This window comes from Myotis daubentonii, chromosome 8, assembly GCF_963259705.1.
Source record: "Myotis daubentonii chromosome 8, mMyoDau2.1, whole genome shotgun sequence".
Taxonomy (NCBI): domain Eukaryota; kingdom Metazoa; phylum Chordata; class Mammalia; order Chiroptera; family Vespertilionidae; genus Myotis; species Myotis daubentonii.
Window position 1 is genome coordinate 42805530 of NC_081847.1, and position 26396 is coordinate 42831925.

At 41.1% G+C, this 26396-nt stretch overlaps 1 protein-coding gene across 10 annotated transcripts in view; it reads left to right on the forward strand.

Annotated features, from left to right (window-relative positions):
- NEDD4L (NEDD4 like E3 ubiquitin protein ligase) overlaps positions 1 to 26396 on the forward strand; it is a 303889-nt gene that overhangs the window by 180649 nt on the left and 96844 nt on the right. For 4 of the 10 annotated variants that reach the window (XM_059706201.1, XM_059706202.1, XM_059706203.1 and 1 more), the window contains one exon: positions 2567 to 2620. In XM_059706201.1, the coding sequence (XP_059562184.1) occupies positions 2567 to 2620 (54 nt within the window). Of the gene's footprint in view, positions 1 to 2566; positions 2621 to 6581; positions 7752 to 26396 lie in introns of those variants that run through there. The other 6 variants (XM_059706197.1, XM_059706199.1, XM_059706196.1 and 3 more) reach the window with 4 other exon arrangements.

The window sequence follows — 26396 nt, forward strand, 5'->3', positions numbered from 1 at the left end:
GGCCCCCTGACCAATTACATCGCACCCGCCTTGGCTGGTTTGGCACCAGTGCCTGTCATAGCATGGTTGTCCGGAAGGTCGTCCGAATGGTCGTTCTGCTCTTTGATCAATTTGTATATTACGCTTTTATTATTATAGATACCCAGAAGAGCTATATGTAGAAATGGCTGGATTCTGTGAATTAACAGAGAATACTATTTGTGGTGGTTGCTGGTTTTTTTATACTGAAATTTTGAAAATATTAAACCGCTCAGCTATGTAATAGAAAGAAAAGGTGTATTTTTTTCTCTTCAAAATGAATATATTTTCATTGTCTGTATAGCTGTGGTATTAAAAACTACTCTTTACCTTCAGAATTGTTCTAGATGAGACATTTTGATTAGTGTAGGTTCCCAAACAACAATATAATCAGTAGACACATTGTAATTGGTCCTAATTTCTTCTTTTAATCACAATAGTATTTTATGGGCTCCAAACTTAGATCACTAGATACATGTGTTCTATTATATTCAGAGCTGAAATATGGCATTGATTTTTTTAAAAAATATATATTTTTTATTGCTTTTAGAGAGGAAGGGAGAGGGAGAGAGAGATAGAAACATCAATGATGAGAGAGAATCATTGACCGGCTGCCTCCTGCATGCCCCGGGGCCCACAACCCAGGCATGTTTCTTGACCAAAAATTGACCTAATGGTTCATAGGTCAATGCTCAACCACTGAGCCACACCAGCCAGGCATGGCATTGATATCCTAATACTTGATGAGATCCTATGTGTAGCCTTGACCAGATGTATTTAAAATTACTTCATGAAGAACTGAAAAGCTAATGGGGGCACATTGACGTTATTGGCCTTTAGTAAGCTTTCCACTTGTAAAACTCCAAGTTTCTTAGACCCCTTTCAGTTTAACACCCTGGCCACATTTATGTAAATGTTAGTACTTCCAAATTTTTTTTCAACTAATCTTGGCTACATATGTAAACTCTTATTTTTCTTGGATTTTTACAAAAAGACCTTTGTTTTATTCATCTCACAAATCGTATTGCCTGCCTACTGTGTGTTGGCTCCTGCCATGGCCTGTGGGTGCCCTGACCAGCAGCTCAGGCCTTCATAGAGCTTAGACACTAAACCCTCCGTCTGTCTGCGTGTTCCCTCACTAGGCCTCTGAGGGCAGGCCAGGGGGCCACAAGTACAAGTCGTGCTCTCTGCTCTATATATCAGATGTTATTCCCTTCCATTCTCCATCACGAAGTAGCCGAGACTTGTGATAGTAGGCACGGTCTCATCTCGGGCTCTACAACATGCAGCCTTTATGACCCTGGAAAAGCTACCTGAGGACTCACCTCCTCTGTAGGTTCCTTGTCGCTTACATAGGAGAGAAAGTCCTCACTCAAGGGGGCTGTTTCCAGAATTTACATTTGATAGTATAAATGAGAACACCTACCACTATGTCTCACATGTAGCTGGTACTCACGAAATGATACTGGAGTCTGAGTGATGATTTTTTCTGCCATTTGGGGGAGATTTTGGTAGAGAGACAGAAAGAAGCAAAAAGACATTGAAAGCCTAGTAGCTTTGACATTGACCCAGGGTTTGTTGGAAGGGGAGCACATCTTTTTTCTCTTTGTCTCTCTAATGGTTTGAAGCCTGGGCTCTGGAGACAAGCAGGCCAGACCTGGTGGGGGCTCTGGTTGCCTTGCATAGTAGCTGTGGGCCCTTAGGCAAGTTACTACACCCTCATGGTCTCAGCACCTCATTTGTAAGATTGTGGTGACAGTTAACACATCATAGGTTTTTGGTCAGTATTAAAGGAGATCATGTGTTTTTGATATTTAATGAGAAGATCGTGCCTGGAAAATAAGCACTATGTAGTGAATGGTTTTTTGGTTTTTTTTTACTATTTTGTCATTATTTTAATTATTGCTATTATATTATTGTTGTTGTTTTGATTAGGCCTAAGAGCTACCCTCAGGCATAGACCTTGTGAAGATGTAGCCTTGGTCTAAAGCAGCAATTTTCAACCAGTGTACCGCAAGAATTTTTAAAACCTGCAATACCTATTTAGTCAGAAGCACCGACTTCTTTTCCCTTAGACTGTCAAATAAAAAAATGACAGCAGCCAGCACAGTAGCTGTCTGGAGTGAATGAATCAAAATTATACCTTTTTTTGGTCACATCAGCAAAAAGTATATTTTTTTGGTGTGCCAAAGAATTTTTGTAGTTTATGTGTGCTATGAGATGAAAAGGTTGAAAATTGCTGGTCCAGAAGCATGAGCGTACCTTTAGTAGAGGAGTTTGAAAAATGCTTTAAAACTATTAAGAATTATCCTTTCTAATGTTAGAAAAGCAGCTAAAAGCATTTTCTCCTAATATACCTCAGTATTGGGCACAGAACAATATAGAAATAAACAAGATGACTTGATTTAGTAGATACAGGATTTTCAGAAGACACTTGTTCAGATTACACATTTGATTTGGGTACATTGTAAGCATTCCATTCTTTATCTCTTATTTCATCCTTTCAATTGTTTCTGCCCATTCTGAAGTACCATTTATGTCTCTATAGGTAAATCCATCTAATCACAGACTCCTCTTTGAAGTATTTGATGAGAACAGATTGGTAAGTGGGTCTCAGTTTTTATTTTTGCTTCATTTTTTAAAAAAATTTAATTTTAAAGCAGCTGCTTTAAAAACTGTGTTTATGTTGTACTTCTGACAGTATATATGCCCCTAACCCATGGCTTTATTTTTGTTCCATTACAAACTCATGATTCTAACAAATATTTTCGTATGGCTAGGACAGAAATTTTATTTGTATATGTAAATGTTTTTATCATACTTAATATTAGTGAAAGTCACACTGATGAAAGTCACCACATGCTTACTTACACTCTGTTGGGAATACAGAATGATGGGCTAATCTGTAAAGAGGCCATCGCTCATATAAATAAACCTTTCAGGGATTTTAAATATGAGCCAGACTGCACTACTGCCACCTATCTGATCGTGAATCTATTGTGACCCTCCTTGGGAAAACCCAAATCTAATTAACAGTAGAAAGCAAAAAGTGAATCTATATTTAGCAGGTAAAATTAAGCTGTATTTTAAAAGTGGTACTTTCTCAAGGGAAATTAGTAGAAAGTACCTTTAAAGAACTAAAAATATACCTGAGGCATGAGACTGATAACAAACTAACATTTTATATAGGGATTGACAGATAGGTAAGATACAGTTATAGTATATATCTATAAACGTGTGTGTGTGATAAAATTAAGATTTCATTTTGGAAATGGAATTTCAGAAACAAATCTGGCTTGAAAGATTTTGCCAGTTACCTAATTAGAATGTAAACATCAAGTACCTGTGAGTCAACTGTTCCAGCTATGAAAATGAACTTTCAGTTATGCGCCAGCGCTTTAAAAAATATTTTTTTTTATTGATTTCAGAGATGGAGAGGGAGAGAGATATAGAAACATCAATGATGAGAGAGAATCATTGATCAGCTGCCTCCTGCATACCCCTTGCTGGGGATCAAGCCCACAACCCAGGCATGTGCCCTGACTGGGAATCGAACCGCAACCTCCTGGTTCAGGGGTCGACGCTCAACCATTGAGCCACACTGGCCCGGCTGTGTGCCAGCTTTTAAGGTACTCTCAGAAGAGGTATTATATAATTCAGTGTAGTCAGTTGTCACTTAAATTTACTTTCTCTGAAACTTGTGTTTTGTTTTGTTTTGTTTTGTTTTGTTTTGTTTTGTTTTGTTTTGTTTTGTTTTGTTTTGTTTTGTTGGGGGCTTGTTAAAATGGATGTTCTTATGAAGTGTTCCTGATGTAGAATTCAACTGAATCAGTTTTTAAATAGCTTGAGATTAGAATATTTGGTCTGGAGAAGCCTTATAACACAACTGGCTTACCTCCCTGACCTTGCCGTTGAGAGAGGTGAGGTCTAGAGCCCAGGCATGATTTAGACACGGCAGTCGGCAGTGCCCTGGTAGAAACTGCTGTTCCCCTTGTCTCAGGCCAGTGGTGGCAAATAACCAGGCTCTTCACCCTGATTATAGAATTTGGTTGTGTTTCTAATCTATGCTTGCTATTATTTTCCAAATTAGAGAACCAACATATTCTGGCCTACCCTACTGATATCTGTTCTATTAAAAATGTATTTAGGTTATTGGTGGCTTTGCATGGAACTCAGCCCTTTTTTTTTTACCTTGGGTGATAATTAGTTGTACTACATAACTAAATCAGTTTTGCTGTGTGTCTGAAATTATTTTCTTTTTAAATTGAATGGGAGAGTCTGCTGAGGGTGGAGGTCTTAGAACCCCCTCTCTCATCCAGCAAAGACTGTGAATTAGGCAGTGCTCAGCAAAATGACAGTTGTCCCTGGAGTCACAGATGCATACTCATTTATTGCGTATAGTAACACTTCTTTAAGGTGAAGACAGGGTCAAATTTGAGGAAAAATTGCCTGTCAGATGTGTTTAATTCATGACTTAATTTTCTTTATTAAGAGAAATTTAACAAATTTGTTTCTCATTCCCATTATCTAACACAGTGACTTGTTGAGATGACCATGCCATGGGGCCCAAATATACTTCCAAACCCTTAAGGGCTTTGAATTCAGAGCTCTAAGAAATCCTGTGTGAATACAAACTTTATCTGAAAAACCATTTGATTATATTAATACCTAATTTTGCTCCAGGCCATCTGTAGTGTTGTTGTCACTGCTGGTGTTTTTCTCTTTGGCCATTAATCCAGCTAAGAGAATAATACATGACCATGGTGGTACTTGGCAGTTTTTTTTATGATTGTTTGTTTGTTTTAGATTTTTATTGATTTCAGAGAGGAAGGGAGAGGGAGAGAGAGAAACATCAGTAATGAGAGAGAATCATCGACCGGCTGCCTCCTGCATGCCCCACACTGGGGAATCAAGCCCACAACCATGTGCCCTTGGCCGGAATCGAACCCAGGACCCTTCAGTCCACAGGCTGACGCTCTAGTCTAGCCACTGAGCCAAACCAGCTAGGGCAGAACTTGGCAGTTTTAGCACTAAACAAACTAGCTTCCATTTCTCTCATAGAGATCATTTCTAGCATTTAAAACACATGCCTTTAGAAAACAGGTTTGCATGTATGTAAACACAGGTTTAATCCCTCATACCCTCATCTCTAGGGCTGTTGACAAAGTCATGCTTTGCGGATTTTAAAATAAACTTTTTTTCACTTTTTGCAGCTTAGTATTTTCCCCTCCTATTTTTTTTTATACTCCTTCCTAAATAAACCTCTTTGTTAAATAACCAATGTTTCTGGATCATGGAAAATAGTTCATTTAAAACACCCAGAATATATCCAATTTTACAAATCTGATTACAGTTTTTTTAATGTGGACCTTTACTTTTCTTTTTTAGCTCCTTTTTGGCCCTTCGCAGAAATAGCAAGATTCCATGCTAGTATCCCAACCATGTTAATATTGCTGACTTCTCACCAGAAAAGTTGGCTCTGGGCAGCTTTTTTTCTGTATGGTATTTAAGTTAACTTACTACGAAAAGCACATGTTCTCCCTTCTTCAATTTTCCTTCCTTTTGTTGAGGGGGGCGGGTAATTGTTTTTTCCCCTTATCTGGCATATGAGAGAAATGTTTTCTCCAGCTGGGTCCCTTTTCTCTGGTACTTCCCTCTCTGACAGCATATTGTGTGAGAGTTACACACACACACACACACACACACACACACACACACACACACACACACACACACACACACCCCTCCCTTCTAACTGAAAAGGGTTATAGTAACAGGAGGCGGACCACTAACTGGCGGTGTGAATATTCGTGCCCCTTGCCCTTAGCTATTTTGTGACTTGTAGATCACGGTCTAATTATTTAGCATTAAAGGGACACTAATTCTGTGGGGTGTGTAACTGTATTTATAGTACCTTTTATTAGTTTGCATTCCATGCGGGTAGTGTGGTGATATCATAAATAACAGGAACGTAACCTCCGAGGCTTGTGAAAGGGTTTTCCTAGAGCCAAGGCATTTTTGCTGGTCGTCATTCGGTCCTGCGGGGAGGTGGGGAAGTGCCGTGTGCGCTGGTGTTTTTAGTGCCAGGTCTCGCGTGGTTAGGGCGCCCAGTGCCTGCTGCGTTCGGAAAGAACTGTCCTGTGAGTGTGATGCGGGTAGATTTATAGCCGCGTGGCTCGGAGTGTGTCTGCTGCCCCAGTCAGCTGTGAGAGCTCCCTGCTGGGGCCACTCCTGTCTGATGGAAAATAGCAGCAGCTGGGAAGGTGGTGTTTTGGGCTCTTGCTGTTTAAAAAAAGAGAGAGAGAGAGAGAGAGAGAGAGCACGAGAGGGAGAAAACTCCACTAAGTCCACAGGCTGGCATTGGAGGGGGAGACGGCGGTCATGTGCTTCTGGCCATCCTACCCTCTGTCACAGTGTGGATGAGAGCTTTTTGCTCTTATCCAATCATGCCTGGAATGCTGCTTGCCACTTGGGTTATTTCTGCTATCTGTCGCTCTCGGTGCCGCAGTGCTAAAGGTTTGGCAGATGGGACGCTTTTTCTTGGAGTTTGTGTCTTCGGTTTTTGACTTCTGGCAGTGCCGGGCGTGTTGTGGCCGCTCGTCCTCTCCCTCCCTGCCCCCCTGGGCACCATGGCCCATCGGCTTCGGTTTCATTTTGGCTCCAGTCGCAGCAACACGGCCCCTGAATCAGAGATCCTCGACCAGGAGAGAGAAGACGACTTTTTCATGGCATTCCACACCCTGCCGCGCAGGAGCGGCCCTCACCCCTGTGCCCACCGCACGGAGGACGGAGGCCTGCAGGAAGCGGTGGGCGCGCTCAAGCGCAGCACGTCCATGTTCATCCCGCAGCTCCTGAGCCCCATGGACGCGCGGCCCACGCGCAGCTCGTCCATGCAGATCTCGCTGCAGCGCAAAGCGGCCGACGGGGCCCCGGACACGTGCGGGCCACCCGAGGGTCTAGACAGCGACGCAGGGTCAGTGTCTCTGGGCCGCTGTACGGAGCCCCCCAAGTCCCTGACCCCGGAGAACTCTCCACCCAGGGCCACCAGGGGTGTAGGCCCCCACGTGAACGGCATGTGTGGCCACCTAGCACGGAGTCCTGTCCCTGCGGATGGCCGTGAGGAGCCCGAGCCTCGGGGACCCAAGGGTGGCGGGCTCCGGATCCAGCACCGAGCCTCCAGCGCCGACATGCGCCAGGTGAGGCTGACGCCGCCTTTCGGGGCCGATGGACTGTGCAGCTCTTCAACTCCAGAGCCCAGGCGCTGGTCCCTGCAGCACGTTCCAGATGCTTCTGGAAGTTCTGGGAAGCGGTGCTTTGTCTTCCAGCTGCAGCAGCCGCCACCAGGCGCGCCGGGTATGGGTGGTGACTTCAACTTTGGGTTCACGGGCACGAAGGGGGACAGGTTGGTGCGGTACCCCCGTATCCGGCTTGAGAGGAGCACCTCGTACCCCACACAGCCCCGAGCAGAGCACAACAGCCCCATGGAAGATCGGGGCCACTTGGGACACCCGGAGACGCCGCCTCGGGGCCGCAGGGTGGCTCCCGAAATCCACAGGACGAATTCCGTGGAAAGGACGCCACAGGGTCAGGGCTGCACGTTTAAGATCAGGCAAGACCAAAATGCAGGGCAGCAGCATTTCAGAATTCTTGTGACTCGCGGACCCGAGGAATCTCATGAGGATCCCAAGGAGAGTACAGACACCAGCTCTGGCTCCACCTTGGCTGGAGCACCGGTAAGTTAGCTTGTGTTTCCATGTGAGGGACCTAAAGGACTAATTCAAGCCCAGAAAGCTTACTCCGCAGCGCAATTAAAATAAACTTCATCCTATTCCCCCCGGGAGTTTCCCAGCTTGGGGCAGTGTAACTGAAGTTGGGCCGACTTGTGGGAGCTGATTTGTGCTCCGGTGTTTGGTAGAGGTCCATGAAACTTGTTAGCATTTCAAAAAATATCTTTTCTTTATGTCCTCAACCTCCAACAACTCAGTTTTGAAAATCCAACCCCCCCTCCCCCATTTCCCCTTATGCATAAAAGCATTTAAAAATGTATTACTTTAATCTGCCAGGCCCCAACACGTTGATGTTGGAAGTGCCTTTAAAAGCTGCCTGCAAATATAGCCTGACAGCACTTCTCTTTTACAGTAGTTCTAATACAGGCAAGAGAATATCACCCAAAACTAAAGTGTATGTAAAATGTGAGCAGTTCTTCTGGATGGCATTTTTGCTGTAGAGGGTTGACACTAGTTATTAGCATTTATCCTCTTTATTTGGGTCCCATAAATACTGAACAAGAGGGGGACAGTAAGAAATGCATTTTTGAACCAGATGGGCTGTTGGGTCTCAGCTAGGTGAAACTGACTGGGGGCTGGTTAATGGTCAGATTTCGAGGCCTGCAACTTAACACTGCCCACTCCAGTGTCTAAGCTGGGATGCTGTACATAGAATAGTAAGTGTTCTCTCTCCAGCTGTGGAAACAGATGCTCTAGAACAGAGTTTGGCCTTTATTGCTCATATGTTCTTGCTTGCTCCTTTTCAGTGAAATGGAGTACAGAAAAACAGCTGCTAACCCCACTAGGCAAATGATGACTCTGCAGCTCTCATAGTTTATAACAGGATGAAAAGTTTTATCCGTGAGCTTTCTTTTACTAGTAATCATTAGTTTAGCTGTTACGTGTTTTTTTAGGAGAACAAACTCCTTATATTTTGAATTGGAATTTTCCCCTTGAATTTCATGTGATTACTGGTTTGAAGATATGATTATGAAATATCTGGAGGACTTTCTGAGTGAGTTTCCACTGTGAATTGTGACTTTTCAAAGTGGATGGCTGAGTATTACTGTAGAATGGAATCATCTTTTATGCTTTAAGTTGAGAAATATTTTTGGCCATTCAAGTGAACTTTATCACTGCTCTATCATTGGTATTCACCACTTTGAAAAGGTTATCAGATACTAAATACAAATATTATCTTTTTCTTGGTATTATGTAACTGTTTCTTCTTATCTCTTCCATATAGCCCTTTTATTATCTCTAACCCCATTATTAGGCAATGTTGAAGTGCTTTTTCTTGGTCTGGACTGATACCATTTTTATACAGTGGTTCAGATGTCAATAGAATTTTGATATTAGAATAGCCTTTAACCTTCACCCATCATGGCAGGGAGAGGCTTTGTTGGGCAGCACAGTTCCAAACACAGGACAATTGACAAGCAAAATGCATTTTCTAAAGTTTTGATAACTGTTCAATTATATTACCAAAGTGTTAAAATTATTTTTGCAGTTAGATATCAAGGAGAAATGGATTTATATAATTAAAGTCTCATTTGCCTTGAAGTTTCTAATGTAATTACAACATAAATAGAAAATAGTAAAAATTATGTATACCTTACATATAAGGGCTGTCGCAACTTGCTTGGGAGGAAAAATTTAAATTAGTGGAAAATGAATTTCTTCGCATTTGGGAATTTAAGTTCTAGAATCAAGAGCTCTTTCTGGAGAATACATTCTGTCCAGCATATGGTAGTTTTCATTTTCAAGGTGTATTTTTGTACACATACATACCTTTGTAAATGGTTGGTACAAAGCTGGTTTTCTTTTAAGCCAAAACATTTTCCTTTAAGAAGCAGAAACAAACCTCCTCCCATAATGAAACTGCCTGCTCCATTCAACACTTTGTACGTGTTTCATACGGGCAGGGGTGTGAAGTGGAGGCAGCAGCTGCCATGGCCTTATTTATCTTGAGGGAAAACATTCACTAGGGCGTCTATGGTCTGGCTGCCAGCAAGCTTTTTTGATGTTTCACATATCTGCTGCTTTGGCCAGAAGGGCATTCCATGATTAGTTTACATGAAAAATTAACTAAACTCTATTGCAGTCTGGTTTTTGAATGATGTCAGAAATCTTGTTTGGGAAAATCACTCAGGACTTTTTTGACGAAAGTACTCGTATTTCATAATCTATGCCTTAGACCTTTTTCCAAGGTTAACTTTTTGAGTGCTTTTCTCAGTTTGTGCCTCCAAACATTCTGTCATGAAAAAAATCTAAAATGCAACATGACTCCAAAAAATGTTAACCAGCTAGATTCCTAGAAAAAAATACATGGGAACAAACCCCTGTTGCCGACAGATTTTCCACTCGGTCCCACACTCCCAGTAAAATAGAATTGGTTCTTACAGTCATCGGTTACAGTATTGAAGAAGCCTGCGAACTTTCATTCAATTTGTGGCATTATTAATAGTTACTTTCTGAAAGAGGTTTTTGAGTTATTTGGTCTCATTATGAGCTTCTTGACTACATTAGAGTTATTCCAAGGAAGTTGAATCACTGTTTACCAGCATTTATGCCCCCTTCAACACAGTTTCATGCGTAATAACATGTGAAGCTCTGCATTTTACGAGCTTCGGGAGCCAGTATGAATCTCATTATTGTAATAAGTGTTTAAGGCCCACTGTGTATGAACTTTACACTAGGTACTTGGAAAGTTTCACAGACTCTCAGTTTCTTGCTGACACAGAGTTCGTAATGTAAACAGAGGGAGGAGAGCCCATGGAAGGCAAAGACGCATCCTAACATCCACCACGTCTATTTATAGGGGAAGGGAGTGTTCCTTCTTTACTTCCTCTGTGCTTTTCCCTGTGCCCCCTCAATGCACATACACTTCATAGAAGTAATGTAGTATCTTTTGTAATTAAAAATTCATTTTCCTGAACACAAAGGAATATGCCAAACTGTTTTTATTTGAGAGGAATTTTAGTTTGACTCTCTTAGAAAAGGGTGATTTTACTATGCAGAAGAATTTTGACGGTATTGGTATCTCTCTTTTACCCTAAAAAAATAATTCTATGAATATACATCTAAACCACCTTTTACTGAAAAACACATTGTAATGGATAAGAAAAAAGCTAGTATTCCTTTTACTGAGTCAGTTTCTGATTGGATTCTGTAAAGTTTTCCTCCCTTCCATATAATAGTACTTTCTCTTGCTGTGGTCATATATGAGAATGCCCCAATATTATGTAACAAAATTTTATAACTGTTTTCAGGGATGTACTGAACTATGTAGGCAGTGCACAGTGTTAACACTGATGTGTGTTTTCACATCCAGACACAGGACTTGTAGTGAGAGCTCAGGTTTCTGTAGCAGTCAACATTTGAAAAGTGCCTTCATTTACTTCATTAGTCTATATAATTATCCATTGCAGAAGCATCCTCTCACTCAGCCTTCCCAACAACCTTGTAAAATAGCCCCTTTCCTGTTCCAGGTGAAGGTATGTGATATTGTCATTAGTTATAACTAATACTAGAGGCCGGTTGCACAAAGAGATTCGTGCAATAGGCCTTTCCTTCCCCTGGTTGCCGGCACCGGATTTCCTTCGACACCCGGGACCCAGGCCTTCGCTCCGGACGGAGCCTTCAGTCTTCGTGGCGGCTCCGGACTGAGCCTATAGTCTTCGCTCCACAGCTTCGCCCCTATGTATGCAAATTAACTGTCATCTTTGTTGGGTTAATTTGCATACTCTCTGGATTGTCTGGTGAGCATAGCGGAGGGATGGTTAATTTACATGTTTATCTATTATTACATAAGATACTGTCATATCACTTTATGTATAATGGGAATTTTAACACTATATCTTTGCACAATTAAAAAACTCGTGTAATTCCCCCTCCCCTCAAACATGTAGTTTAATGCTTCCTGTGATGGGACATTTTTGTTGAAAATTTTGGAAGTGGTAACTCCACCTGGTGCCTTGCAGCCTAATGGAGAGAAGGAAGCATCTTTGGAGATCCGCAGAGCCGGTTTGGCAGTTGACTGACGTGTCCTGGGGTAGTTAGGTGCCCTCTCTGAGTATACTGCCTCATAACTGAAAAATGAGCATAGAAATGTCCATCTCATAGGTTTACAGTGAGATTTAAATGTGTAGTGTATGTGGACGTACCTGATTGGTGTTCATGTTGGTTTTTTCCTTCTTAACCAAATATCTATAATATATAAATCTTTCTCCGAGGAAGATAATGAGGTTAATTGTGAACAACCAATTTTTGATCAGCATGGCATTAGACACAGGGCAACATGAATTTGAGGCCTATCTGGAAATGTTTGCTTGAATAACTAGCCGTGATGTCTAATGTTGTCTCATTGGTACTGAGTATTTGTCTGTTGGATAATCAGCACCACAGAGCCCTAACACTGCTCTGTGATGATGCAGCCTCCCCCCCAAAACTTGAATTAATTCATGAGCTATGTGTTGTAGCAAAGGATCTTCACTTGTATTTGCTGTATTGAGTTTTGAAACTGAAACGTTTACTTCCGGTGGTGTATCTGACATGCTATAATTTTACCATGTAATTTGCTATAATGGTTCCAGTGATTAAGTTTACTTTTACTTCTTATAGGCTGAGGCTTCATCAGTCTAATGTCACCTGTATAAAATTCCCTCCCTGAGTAACTTACAAATGAGGGCAGAATTTGGGAAGAGCCCTTATTAGATACTGCCTTTTAGAGGATTTTCATAAATGCCGCAGCCGCTTCACTTGACTAAGCCCAGAGGCAGAGTTCCTAAGCATTGAAATAAATCTATAATTTTGTAACACATGTTAATATGAAAATTGTTATCTGTACATGAAAGTTCACAAAACCAGAAGAAGTTTAGTCCATGTTAGAATTTAATAAATATTGGTTTTCTTTGTAGAGTTCATGGTTTAAAACTAATTGAGGCTAATCTAAGTGGTAATGTATTTGTGTAACTTGAAAATAACCAAGCAGATTTTTAAACTAAAAATAATTAACTGCATATTATTACTGCTGAGATAGATTACTGTCCTAAATACATTGAACTTTTTAAAACTCTTAATGATACTTCCAAGACATTTGTAATAATGAGGGAAAATCAGGAAATTCATGGATGGTGTTGAAACTGGATCCTAATGCACAAATACAGTATTGAAGTTTCCATTGTAAATGCCAGAAGAAGCTTGGGAAACCAATCCAGAATTGGCTAGCGATTCTTCAGAGGTTTAGTCTGCGATCATTCAGGCCCCTTCATTCACACCAGGCAGCATAATATTCCATGTCCTGTATTAGAGAGACCCACTCGGCAGTCCACCTGCAGTGTACACCCAGCTCCAGTTTAAAGATTTAAAAGGTCTAAAGGGATAGAGTGTTGAAAATATTTGCTAAGATATTTCGTATTGTAAGAGGTCTGTGATTATTTTTCCTGGGCCTTTTAGAAATAATCCTGACTCAGTAAGCATAAGGATGTATAATGACCTCAGTGGAGTTTCCTCTTTAATCTCTTGTTTATCATTCCACTGTGGCTTACTTGGGTGATCCAGGATACAAAGGAATATAAAAAAATAATAAGTGAGACAGGTGCTCTGACATGAGTGGGCCTCAGTAAATCTTGGATGGCGCTCCTGATTCGTGCTGTCCTGAAGAGACACGTTGGTGGTCTCCAGGCATCACCACGTTTTCACAGGAAGCTGAGCTTTCAGGATGGAGGATGGCATAGATTGAATTTCAAGAAGCCTGCTTATTATACCCTGGTCATTTTAGAACCATGGACTGTTCTTACACTTTTGAATAAAGTGCTTCAAGTGAAGGGAAAGGTCATGAAATGATCATAAATTGAGTTGGAAAGGGCCCTCTTTTCTCTAGTTTGACTGTTGTTGCTACACTTAGTGATCAAATACTTTGTCAGTTCCTTTAAGTGCCTGCCCTGACTGCCTATTCTTTGAAACCATCCTGTGTCTATTAAGTGTTGTGCCATATACTACTGAGTAAGCAGAAAGTGAGGAAGTTCCTCCAGGGAGGGAGAGATTAGAGTTACCCCTAGGAAATTGGCCTCTCACAGGTCCTCAGAATTCGTGCAGCCTTCCTTTGTGACTTAGTTTTTATAGTTCAGGGAGAGTCGAGAGGCTTTTAGCTCCCCAGTAACGTTCAACCTATAATCTCTCATTATGCTGTTTACCTCTTTTGGGAGTGGGGGACTGAGATGGGGTAGGGACCTTACTAGGCATATTAAGTATTTGATGATACAAATAGTTGGATAGATTTACAGTTTCTTTTCCTGTGGCCCACATATGTCATAACTCTTCATTTTCTTGGGAGACTTTTTATAGCTTAATAATAAACCATACTTCTTGAGAATCTTTTTTTTTTTTTTTTACATTCTTTTAAAATACATGACTAGATAGTTAACTCTCAAAGGAGGGAAAAAAGCTGCTTTGGTCCAGATTTTAAAAATTGAGTTGAACAAGAAAAGTTGAGCTGGAGCAGAAGTATTGAAATGTGTGATTAAGCCCCAACCAAAACACATAGTACCTTTTCAAAGCAAGGAGTGTTTCAGGGCAGGAGGTAAGAGCTAACCACTCCCGGTTAATTTCCTGAAAAAGTTAGCCTGAGTGAATGTGCATGCTAACAGTGTGACTCTGGGGTGCTTTTGTGTTATCGTTGCCTTCAGCTCAGTATCTGTCCCATATGTACTTATTGATCGTGCTTTTCCACTTGAATAAAAAAAGAGATACTAAGTTGTAATAGAATTTAAACATCTTAATGTAGTTTTAATATTTAAGTTGATTTAACCTCTTATTGTAGGAGAAACTGTGCTTTTTGAAAAAATCCTGATGCTATATTGTACTCATTAGCATGAGTCATTAGGGTGGCCAGATGGTATGGCAAAGAACAAAGTATAGTGTGCCCACGGGCCTGCCTGCACCTTTGGCTGAAATTGTATCAGCAAGAGATGCCCCTTCTACAGGCTGGTCTTCTTCTCCAGCTAATGTGTGCAGGAGTCATGTTTAAATTTTATGTTTATAAGTGTGTAGAGCTTTGAGTTTTAGTTGCAGTTAATATAGGCCAATTCCTTTCCGTTTAAAGGTAAGGAAACTGAGCATTATTTTTGCAATTACAGAGAATATTCGTTTTCTCTCACACGTGTGAAATAGTATTTTTTAATAATACTGCGTGTAAAGCACTATACTTCTTGACATTTGAAACATCAAAGGTTGGAAAGTCTTATCTGGAGAACTGGTTCAGCAGACAGGACAGCTGAGATGAGGCATGCCCAGTGGAAGCATTAACTCATGATAGCGGGCATTATGAAAGTGCTGATACCCAACCCAGGCAGCGGGTGACAGAGTGCTTACACATGGGATGGGGCACTGTGGGTCATGGTGGACAGGAGTGATGTCATGGAGGGAAAGATTGGAACCGCATCTGGAAAGATGGCCAGGATTTGTCTCAGTGGGTCAGTGGGAGGGGCCTTGTTTGGAAGACTGAAGGGAGTAGTGACTGCCAGTGATGTGGTTGCTATATTTGCCCAGGAATTTCATTGATTATGATTAGTAAGTTTCAACAAATTTTTGTTAATGTGAAATGTTGTTGAAGAGTTTTGGGATGTGGTTATTGGCATGAATAATTCCTCTCTTTCCATCACATGGGGAGTTGAATGAATTTCTTCCTTACCTGCCTTCTACAGAGCTGGTCTGTGAACACCTGCCCATGCCAGACCAAGGACAAAGAGATACCAGGAAAATTCCTGCCATTGAGTGGTGGTGGCGGGAATTAAACAGATGCCTGTCACCTTCATTGTAATATCATTCTGGAGGGCCATAAGTCAAACACAGACGAGTAAGCTTGCTTTACAGGGGTTGGCTCTGTTAGGTGTTTATATATGCAGTGGAGGCTTTATCCTGAACAAGAGCTGAAGAAATAAATAGCTAAGCATTTCTTTGCATGTCTTTCTATTTGAAATGGCATTACATCAGAAAATCCTTGCTCTGCATTCTGATATGGGAAATGTTATATTAGTCATATATACTTATCTACACTTTTGCATTTAACAACAAATCAAATAAGGAAAATAACCCACATTCCAACCATTCAAATTAAGCATATTCTCGTTTATGTGGATACAGTATTTAAATAAAATGCATAGTATTGGTTGGATCTAAAACCTAAACCAAGCATTAAAGTAAGTTCAAGATTTATCAAATCTATCTAAATATAGACTATTTAAATAATTTCATAGAAAATGTTTCAGTAAACGAAGCAGTAAAAACAACAACAATAAAAAATGAGTATCAGATCTGTGAAGGATGATATATTCCTGACCCTGGAATGAGAAAAAGAAAAACAAAAAAAGATGGACAGATTTAGCTATGTAAACATATTAAATTTATGAACCATGAGAAAAATTAACTCAAGGAAACAACAAATGTTTTCCTCAGTGATTAATATGGTTTTTCTCATCAGTATATTTTCTCAGTGTCTTTAAGTCTACTCATATATTTTTACTAACAGATTCGTGTCTATGTTACAAAAGTTTGCATAAACACAAGAAAATGCTGAGCTTCCCCAATCTCCCGATTCTTGGACCTTTGCACTGGGAAGTAGATGTACGGAGGTGAATCACAAAAAGGGATTAACAATAAAGACAAGTTGCACCACTTTGTACCTTTTACATTATGAAAATGGTTTAGGACTATACATGCATAAAGTTGGGAGAAGTTGTGGTTGAAAATAGTATATTCCAATTGCTGGTGGTAGTATCCATAGGTGTGACTTAGATTTTCATCCATTTAAGAATTTAAAAACAATAAATTATAGCTACTAAAATTCTTGTTTTGAAATATTAGAATTAACCCAGAAGAAGTTATACTTCTAAGCAGAAACCTTTAAAAACAGGTTTTTATTTTCTGCTTTTCGGGTAGGTTTACTCTCCATACCATTACAAAGAGCAGGTAGATGGAAAGAAGTTCCTTTAAGATTACTGGCTACTGTTAAAATAATTTGGCAAAGTGCAGTTATATCCACATGTAAGCCGTTAGATCTTTTGGACAAGAAATGCTCCCTTAATCTTTCCTTCAGTATTTGTCACCCAGAATTTAGAACTTGACATTTTCTTTTCAGCCAATACATAGATGAATTGAGTTTTGAATATCATTATTTTCTTGCTTATGAAAACTCTAGCCTCACATAGTTAAGCACTTTGAAATGTTTTTATTCTAATTGTTAGGTGTTAATCCCATGAGTTTAGATTTCCATTTTACTTGGAACTTCATTTATAATTTATAGGAAATTGTCCTTATTTCTTAAAATCAAGTAGCCTAAAATCTTATTGCACTTTAAATAAAGACCTGTTATCTTAAGAAAAGAGGTAATGTCACTTTAAGAGGTACCTTAAGAGTTAAAGTAGAACTGAGACAGTTCCCAAGGAACTGAGACTTCAGTCTGGGACAAGGGGTGCCCTGAACAAGTGGTATACTATTTCTTGGTAGAGATATTTTACCTTACACACAGATGTGGAACTTGTGACGGATGCCTGGAGTTTGGGGGATATAGGAACTATCTATTCCCATGGAGCTGATCCTTTTTATTGAGAAAAGGGGCATCACACACAAATGAAAGACAGATATTGATGTCAGATGAGGGTTTAATGGTTTACTGCTCTCAGCAAGCTTCTGATCTAACCCAAGAATGTTGAGGTGCCCAGGTGTGAGTGACCTCCATTCCAGGGCCTTTGGGGTATTTTGTAGAAAACTGATAATGGAGTGAAGGAGATGGTTATGTGTCTCTGACTCATAATTTATTTATACTTTTCTAAAACCTCCCTAGTTTTCATAACTGGAACTCTTTTGCTGCTGGAACAAATGGGTGGAATTCCCAGTTGGGCTTCCTGGAGACTGATTAAAATCATTTGTGATGTTGCTAGTGGATGAGATGATAAACATTTATTAACTGAATTCATTAAGTACGTATTGCTTGCTAGACACCATTCTTAGTTCTGGGAATATAGCAGTAAGCAAAAACAAAAAACCTCTGTCTTGCCGAACCGGTTTGGCTCAATGGATAAAGCGTCGGCCTGCGGACTCAAGGGTCCCAGGTTCGATTCCGGTCAAGGGCATGTGCCTTGGTTGCGGGCACATCCCCACTGGGGGGCATGCAGGAGGCAGCTGGTCGATGTTTCTCTCTCATCGATGTTTCTAACTCTCTATCCCTCTCCCTTCTTCTCTGTGGAAAATCAATAATATATATATATATAAACACACACACAAAAAAACACCTCTGTCCTGATGCAGCTTACATTCTGGTAGCGGGGAGACAGAGGATCAAAATAAATAAGTGAAAATGCAGTGTTAGATGACAATGAGAGCCATGGAGAATAGCAGGGAAGGTGGGTAGGAGTGTTGCCAATTGAGGCTGTACATGGAGAAGCCAAGAAAGGTCTCCCTGAGATGGTTGTAATGAACAAGCCATGCCATGCTGGGAGCAGATGGTTCCCGATAGAAGGAAGAGCCAGTGCAAAGGCCCTGAGGTTCAAGTGTGCCTGGAGCATGGGAAGAACAGCATGGAGGTGAACATGACTGAGATAGGTGCGCAGGGATGAGATGCGTAGATTTGGAAGATAGAACAGTCGTGAGGATGGGCAGATCTTGGAGGGCCACACGAGGGGTGTGTGCAGACAAGTGATGTGATTCCATTTGCAACTTCATGGACTTCACTGGCTCCTGTACTGGGACTGCAAGGCAGGGGTGGGGAGGCCATTGGAGTAGTGCACGCCACCTTAGAGGTGGCAGAGCCTGGACTCAGGTCAGTGCTGCTGTCCTCCACATAATTATTCTTCCAAATACGAGGGACAGTCATCGACTTTTCTCAGGAGTTAGTCTAACCTTAGTGCTTACCAGGGGTGGGCAAACTTTTTGACTCGAGGGCCACAATGGGTTCTTAAACTGGACCGGAGGGCCGGAACAAAAGCATGGATGGAGTGTCTGTGTGAACTAATATAAATTCAAAGTAAACATCGTTACATGAAAGGGTACGGTCTTCTTTTTTTTTTTAGTTTTATTCATTTCAAATGGGCTGGATCCGGCCCGTGGGCCGTAGTTTGCCCACGGCTGGCTTAGACTGTTATTTTCACATTGCAGTACCTAGAAAATGAGAAGCTTTTTTCTCCTTAAGCGAGTTTCTTTCAGATGCTTTCTGCTGCCTGTGTCATGCCAGGACGTGGGTGGATTTATTTTTGCCGTTTTTGCACCGGGGAGTCTGCTTCTGATTTGCAGATTGCATTTATTATAGGGCATATTGTCCATTGATGAGTAATGTGTGGGCTACAAAGCAGATACACAGCTTTTAAAATAGCTCATTTATCCTGCAAGCCTCACCCCTAGAGAGAGGCAGGCCCTTCAAAAGAGTTGTCGGGAGCAGGGGTTTCTGCATCTGATTTTCCCAGTTTCTGAGGCCATGTTTTTCCCCCTGGTTCATCATGTTTCTTTGATGGGCAGTCTCAGTTCATGGAGAAGACCTGAGATGGTGAGAGAATTTTTAGGTCTCTGCTAAGGGAATAGGTGCTCCTTTGTCTCAGCTCCTGAAAATGTCCCTTATATTGTTGCGTTAAATTCTAGTCCTGCTTTTGCACTGAAGTCCTGTAGGCATTGTAACATGGCCACAGCCAGTTCATCCTCGTTTCTTTGAACTGACCAACTAAGGCTTGTGCAGAGGGTCTGGGTTTGGGGGAGCGAAATTTCCATTCGAGGGAGCGCTCCTGGGAATGGAAATCTTAACCATGAAAGGGTCACTTGACAGGGTAGGGCACAAAGTGGTTCAGAGCCACCTTCCTTACGGAGTCCAGGCCTGCAGTCTCAGTGATCACCGCTCACGTGAACCTCACTACAGATGGTTTTTCCTTTTGAGCGGGTTTCTTCTTTTGCCTAATATGTTGCAATCTTCCCTCAGTGGCCAGGTGGCATGTGTTGGAATGCTGGGGTGCGTGGCCAAGCAAAACAGATGCAGGAAGAGTTGGCTGAAGTTGGGGAAGAGATAGAGAGGCAAAGGAGGGCAGGGAACCAGGAGGGTAGGTTGTGTTGAAGATCTGGATGAGGTTAAACCGTAATTATCTATAGAAAGGAGGTCTAAGGTTTATTCATAAGTCATTGCTTTACAACTTGCAGAAAATCGTCCCAGGCTCATGAAGGTGTTTCCAAGCCCATTGAATGCCTCTTTCATTTTTCATCCTGCATTCAGAATGGGGTTTAAATGGTTCAGTACAGCAAAAAGAATTAAGTAGTAGTAACTTCCTGCCCAGTGCACACCACTGGTCATCAGATTTTTTTTTTACTTTATTTTAATTTATTGCTATTTTTGCCTATTACTAGGTTAACTTTTAATGGAATAGAATCTGCCAAGGATAGCTCAGCTTGGATAAAAAGAATTTCACTGATTCTGATTTTCCAGCTCAGTAAAGGAACCCATGGCCAGGAATGCATGTATTGATTGTGGGGGTAGGGAAAACATGGTACCCAGGTGGTACCCAGGGGATTCTGCTTGACAGCTAGTTTAAGAAGTTAATGCAAATGACAACCTAAATCTTGATTTGGTTAATAAACTTTGCTATACATACTGATTTAGTACACTTATTCTCCACGTTCTTTCTTTATCACCCAAAAATACACATTTTGTTTGTTTATGCCATGGCTTTTGCTGAAAGTTGGGGATCCTTTTGAGGCCCAATAGTCCACAGAATAGGTTACCATGTCAGTAAGTCTGCACAATACCTATGCATTAAGAGCGATACAGTGTTCCAATTGAATATTTGCAATGTGTATGGAAAAAAGCTTATCTCCCAAAATAGCTTAGAAATGAAAGAAATAATTTTCTCCTCGGTTTCCTGCTGCAAGTAGTATGTGAAAGTGGGATTTCAATTCTTGACTGGCAAGACCGGTCTATCCTGTTATATCTTATGTGCAAATACCATTTTTTCTCCAGCTAACTAAGGCATCTTCCTCCTGGAAATATTAACTGAGTGCATTTTTGTGGCTTTTGAAAACTCTGCTGCTTGAAAATATTGACCAGTTGTCAGATTTTTCATGACTTGGTAATAGTTGGTTTCTTTCTTAGAGTATTAAAAGCAAAATATTAAAAATGCAGAGGACTGGAAAGGTTCCCCGAGCCAGTGTCTCATTTTTGAAACAGGAGACACAGGGCACACAGGAAGGGGTACAGAACTTGGATATCAGGTAGCCTGATGCCCAAACCCCTGTTTCTGTTAACCTAGCCCAGGGGAGTAGTAAACTACAGGCCTCCCTTCTTTTGTTGTGCTTCACTGTGCTTATGCCTCACAGGTGTTGTGGTTTTTTGTTTGTTTTTAATGAATGGCAGGCAAGACCCTCCAGGAGTAAAATCATGACAACTCACTTTATTGTGATGGTCTGGAACCAAACCCGCTCTCTGTGGTATGCCTCGTATAGCCATCTGGAATCTTGCAGACTACCCAAGGGTAGCTCACACTCCTCTATGGCTCTTTCATGCCTTTCTAAAAGCATATCCCAACAGTATTTTTTTGACTCACTGTTACCTTCATAGCCATGGGTCGTTGTATAAGTACTTTGTGTAAGAAAGTACTTATTAATGATCCTGTCAGGGACGAATAAGTTATATAATAGATTTTTCTTCATCATTAAAGTTCTCAGGACGCCCATGATCTTTGAGGCATTAGCTGCTTATTTTTTATTTCTCTTTTCTCTTGCTAATCAATGACCACCTACTGTGGTTCTCAGTATAGTAGCCCACCACCCGCTTCTAATCAGCTACTTCTGATCTAACAAGGATTTAGAAGGTATTTCTGTAAACTTGTGAGAATTGTTTATAAAATGAGAATAAATGGGCTGAGAGTGAGGGTTTGGGTCTTTTTGAATAAAGTACTTATGGTCTGTCTTTTGTCTTTCTCCCCCATATCCCTTTGTTTCTTATACATTCTTTGTCCTCTGGAAGCATGTCTGGAATCATATAGATTATTACAAGGTTCAAGTTAAAGAATTAATGGGATAATATACTCCAGCTGTTTAGCATAGTTCCTGGCACACATTAGTGTTTAATAAATGCTAGCTGTTTTTATTATTGTTCCCTCTGAAGGAGAAGATGTAAATTCTTCACAGATGTTTAGGAGTTGGATACACAGCCAACCTATCAGCTGAATTTATATCGTCAAACACATTTTCAGTCCATCTTAATTCTTTATTGCTCTCTGGGTTTTGTCCTTATCCTTTTAGGGTTAATGAATTTTCTACTGTACTGCATGGAAGAACCATGGGGAGGGGGAGGGGGAGGAGGTTGTGAATCAATAAAAAGTATTCTTAAAAAAGATTTTATGATTCACTAGGCTACCAGGTGTCTGCAACTTCTATTTTTAGGACTTTAAGTTAAAAGGATTGTATAGGCTTTGGTGGTTTGTTCTCCTCATTAAAGGCCAAATCAAGGTGACTTTTTGAATTATCTTTCTTTCTTTCCCTGAATGTATTTCTGAAGAATTTCTTTCTAATTTTCATTAAACTCAAACAGAGTTTCATAATTTAAAAGTTACCTGTTAGTTCCCTGTAAATTATGAAAACCAAATTATAAACCAAGATGTACAGTTGATTATAGGTCAATCTTTTTATCAACAGTGATGTGATTGCACATACAAATCCTGTATTTTGCTTATTGAGTGGATATGAAAATGCAGGACTTGAGCGAGTAGTTTCCCTCATCGATGATCATGTTTGTTTGATAATAATTATATTGAAATGATGCCTCTTTGTTTTTCTCTGTGTATTTTCTCCCTTCACTGAATGTGCTTCTCCCTAATCTCTGAATTTCAGGCGTCTATTAATAAAGTGTGTGTAAAGAATTAGTTGCTAATTTTAGATGTGCTTGAAATGAGATTGTCAGCAAATTACAGCTTCAAACCTAGACTACAGTTTGTTGTGGATTGGACATCACCCTTTGGTTTAGGAGATAGATTCCAAACTCGTGAAAATATAAAAAGTGCATTACTTCTGATATTTTTTACATACTGGACTTTTCTTATACACTTTTAAGATACTTAAAACATTATATAAGATTAAAGGTCCAGTGGGGTCCCTCGGCCTGGCCTGCGGGATCTGGCCGAAACGGGCTCTCCAACATCCCCAGGGTGTCCCAGATTGTGAGAGGGTGCAGGCCAGGTCGAGGGGCCCCACTGGTGAACGATCGGTGTCGGGGAGGGACACAGGAGGTTGGCCAGCTAGGGAGGGACCGCAAGAGGGCTCCAGGGCTTGTACGCCCGTCTAGCTCAGTCCCGATCTGCCAGACCCCAGCAGCAAGCTAACCTACCGGTCAGAGTGTCTGCCCCCTGGTGGTCAGTACACTTCACAGCGAGCGGTTGAGCGGCCTTAGCATATCATTAGCATATTACACTTGGATTGTTTGAATGGACGACCAGATACTTGGCATATTAGGTTTTTATTATATAGATCATAGATAGTTTTTCTTTCCAGACTTAGTTTTATTTGCATGATGATTTTACAACATTAAATTCATTAGTGATTAGAGACTAGAAAAAAAATCTTTACTGGTTATTTAGTAGATAGAAAGAAATATTTATTCCTAAGCCCCAGTCAGTAGGTAAGAGCTGTGAAATAAACTTCAGTTCAGTGGTAAAACTGGCCAGAAATTAATACATTTAATTCAGCCTCCCCTCATTTAATGAAAAAGAATAAATTAAATCCAGAGAGGTTATGTTGTTGCCACCTTTATAAGCATGAAGTCAGTAAAGGACAAGTGACCTTTCTGATTCCTTTTACATTCCAGGTTCTGTTCTAGAGATGCAAGTATTAAATAAGAGAGACATGGTCATTGCTCTTAGGAGGCTTATGTTCCAGCTTTGCAGTTATGAATAGTAAAAAGATACTATTTCAAGATACTAACACATACATATACATATTACTGCTCTTAAAAGGCAGTGTTCCAGCTTTTGTATTTATTGTGAATAGTAAAAAAATAATATTTTAAGATACTAATGCATACATATTTTCATTAGTATGTCAAAGGAAGTAAACAGGAAGCTGAGACAACGAAAGTAATAGGGAGGACTGCTTGAAGAAGCATGATCAGGATGAGCCCCTCGTAAGAGCTGACTGTCAGTGGAGGCCTAATGCATGAGCAGGGAACTGTGGGAGCAGTGTGGGTGGAAGGCAGTTTAGGCAGAAGGAACTGCACCCACAGAGGTCTGCATTGTGAAGAAGAGGGTTAGGTATGTTGGAGGAGCTAAAACAATGGGGCTAGGCAGCGGTGAACCACAGGTCACGACCCCTTTGGCGGTCAAATGACCCTTTCACAGGGGTCGCCTAAGACCATCCTGCATATCAGATATTTACATTACGATTCATAACAGTAGCAACATTACAGTTATGAAGTAGCAACGAAAATAATTTTATGGTTGGGTCACAACATGAGGAACTGTATTTAAAGGGCTAGAAGGTTGAGAACCATTGGGCTAGACTAGAGCATAGTGAGTGAAGGGGTTAGTGTCCATGATGACTTAAAAAATGTTCAGCGTTTCCTAGATCATTCACATCATAGAGTACGTCCCCGTGTCTAATTGTAACTGACATGGAGGGGGTAAACAACTTGAATTAACTCATTGTCTTTGGAGCCTGGGAAAATAAAGTAGTTATCTTAAAAAGTATAAATCATCTCAATTTCTATGAAAAAAACAAAACAAAAATGAGTATCTAATATCACCTTTGAGATTTCAAAAGGGCACCTTCCTCTCAAAAATGATTGGAAGCCACTTTTTGTTTTTGTCTCAAAATTCTTGTATTTTGTATTCTTGTCCTTGTATTTTGCCTCAGCTCAGGCGGGAACATGAGCGAGTCACAGAGATTTCTAGACATGTCTTTAGACTTCATCTTTACTTTCAAAACAGTTGGCAGAGAAGTTGAAGCTGTTTTTATTGGGTTCTTGTTCATTTTCTGGGCATGACCAATTGTGTCCAGGATGCACACGCTGTATGGTTGTTGACATCTGGGTGTTGTAGATAAGGCTTTGTGATCGCATAACAAGTTGGACAAAGCCTTATCCATTCAGAGTGCTCCAACTTGCAAGGTGCTTCACTTTAGCCCAAAGCGGAGGCTGCATGTCTGCAGTGCAGCTTTCAGGTCTGGCCCTAAGACCATAGCGTTCATGCCGGCACATCCTTCTTAGAGTAAACATGGGAAGACTGTGGCCGAGTGAAGGTGGCAGAGGTTTCTCTCCCTCCCCATCAAGAGAGAGATTGTATTTTCCCTCCCCTTGAGTCTGGGCTGGCCTGCGAATGCCTCAGCACTGATGCGGGGCTAGTTCTATATTTAGCCTTTAAGGACTCCAGCTTCCGCTTTCTGCCTTTTGGAGCGTGTGTTTTTAGGATCCACCTGCCATGTAAAGAATTTCAAGTTAGCCTCATAGAGAGCAGATCCAGCTTTCTAGCCACCCCCTCCAAAGTGCCAGACAGGCAAATGAAGCCTTGGACATTTCAGCCCGACACCATCTGACCGCAGCACTAAGGCCACAGGCTGCCCAGTCAATGTACAGACTCCTGAGAGGCAGTACACGGCTGTTACCGTTTTAAGCCCCTAGGAGACCGTGTCCTTTATAGTCAGTTCTGGGGAATTTAAACTTTGCTGGTTGTCCCGAGCTGCCTCCTGTAGGTAAGCCTGGTGGCAGAGTGTGGGATGGTGGAGTGAGTGCGTGGACAGCTGTTTTCCTGGAAGCTGGAGGAGGGTAGCTGCACACAGGATGGGCAGACAAAATAATCGTTCAAGGAGACACTTGGCTTAGACAGCTGAGAAACAACTGCAGTGGCCCAAAGGAGTAGAAAGAGTGGGTGTTTTGTGATCAGGAATGGATTATTCAACTTTAAGGAAAAAGACAGGCTTTTTAAGGAAAGTTATCATATTCTTAGAAGTTGCAGAAAGAAGCATTTTTAGGTTAGGCCTGCACTGAGATCCAAGTCTTTCTTTTAATAGGAGGGCCGTGAAAGACTTCTCCCAAATAATGAAGAAAAGCTTTAATACATGTGATAGCCTCTGTTTTCTTCTCTTGTAGTGCTAGTAAATTTCAGTGTCCATGAAAATGTCATTTCCTGCAGCCTGTATACCTTTAAAGCCATAGCATTGGTAAAGTGCTTTTTACATAATAGGTGCTCAATAAGTGGGGTCAAGTTTAGTTTGCATAGTAATTTGATTCATGTTACATATGAATCAGCATCAGTCACAAATCATATCTACATACTTCCCTGGGATTAACTTAAACACACACACACACACACACACGTGCTCACACACGCACAAAGCTCAGACCAAAAACAATTTTGTTCGACAGCGAAGAACTTCCTATTTCTTGAGTAATTTCCAGAGATACACAGCTCAAGTGATACGTCCTAAGCATGAAGGAGTGTGAAGTCCTTGGCAGTTCAGTGCCCTGTGTTCATTTGGAGGGAATCACAGTCTGGCAGCTGTGATGGTCCCTCCCCTTGCCGTGGTCTTACTCACCTACCTCCACGTTGCGGGGGCTGCTGCTGTTACCAGCCTTTCTGTGTAACTGCAGCCTCC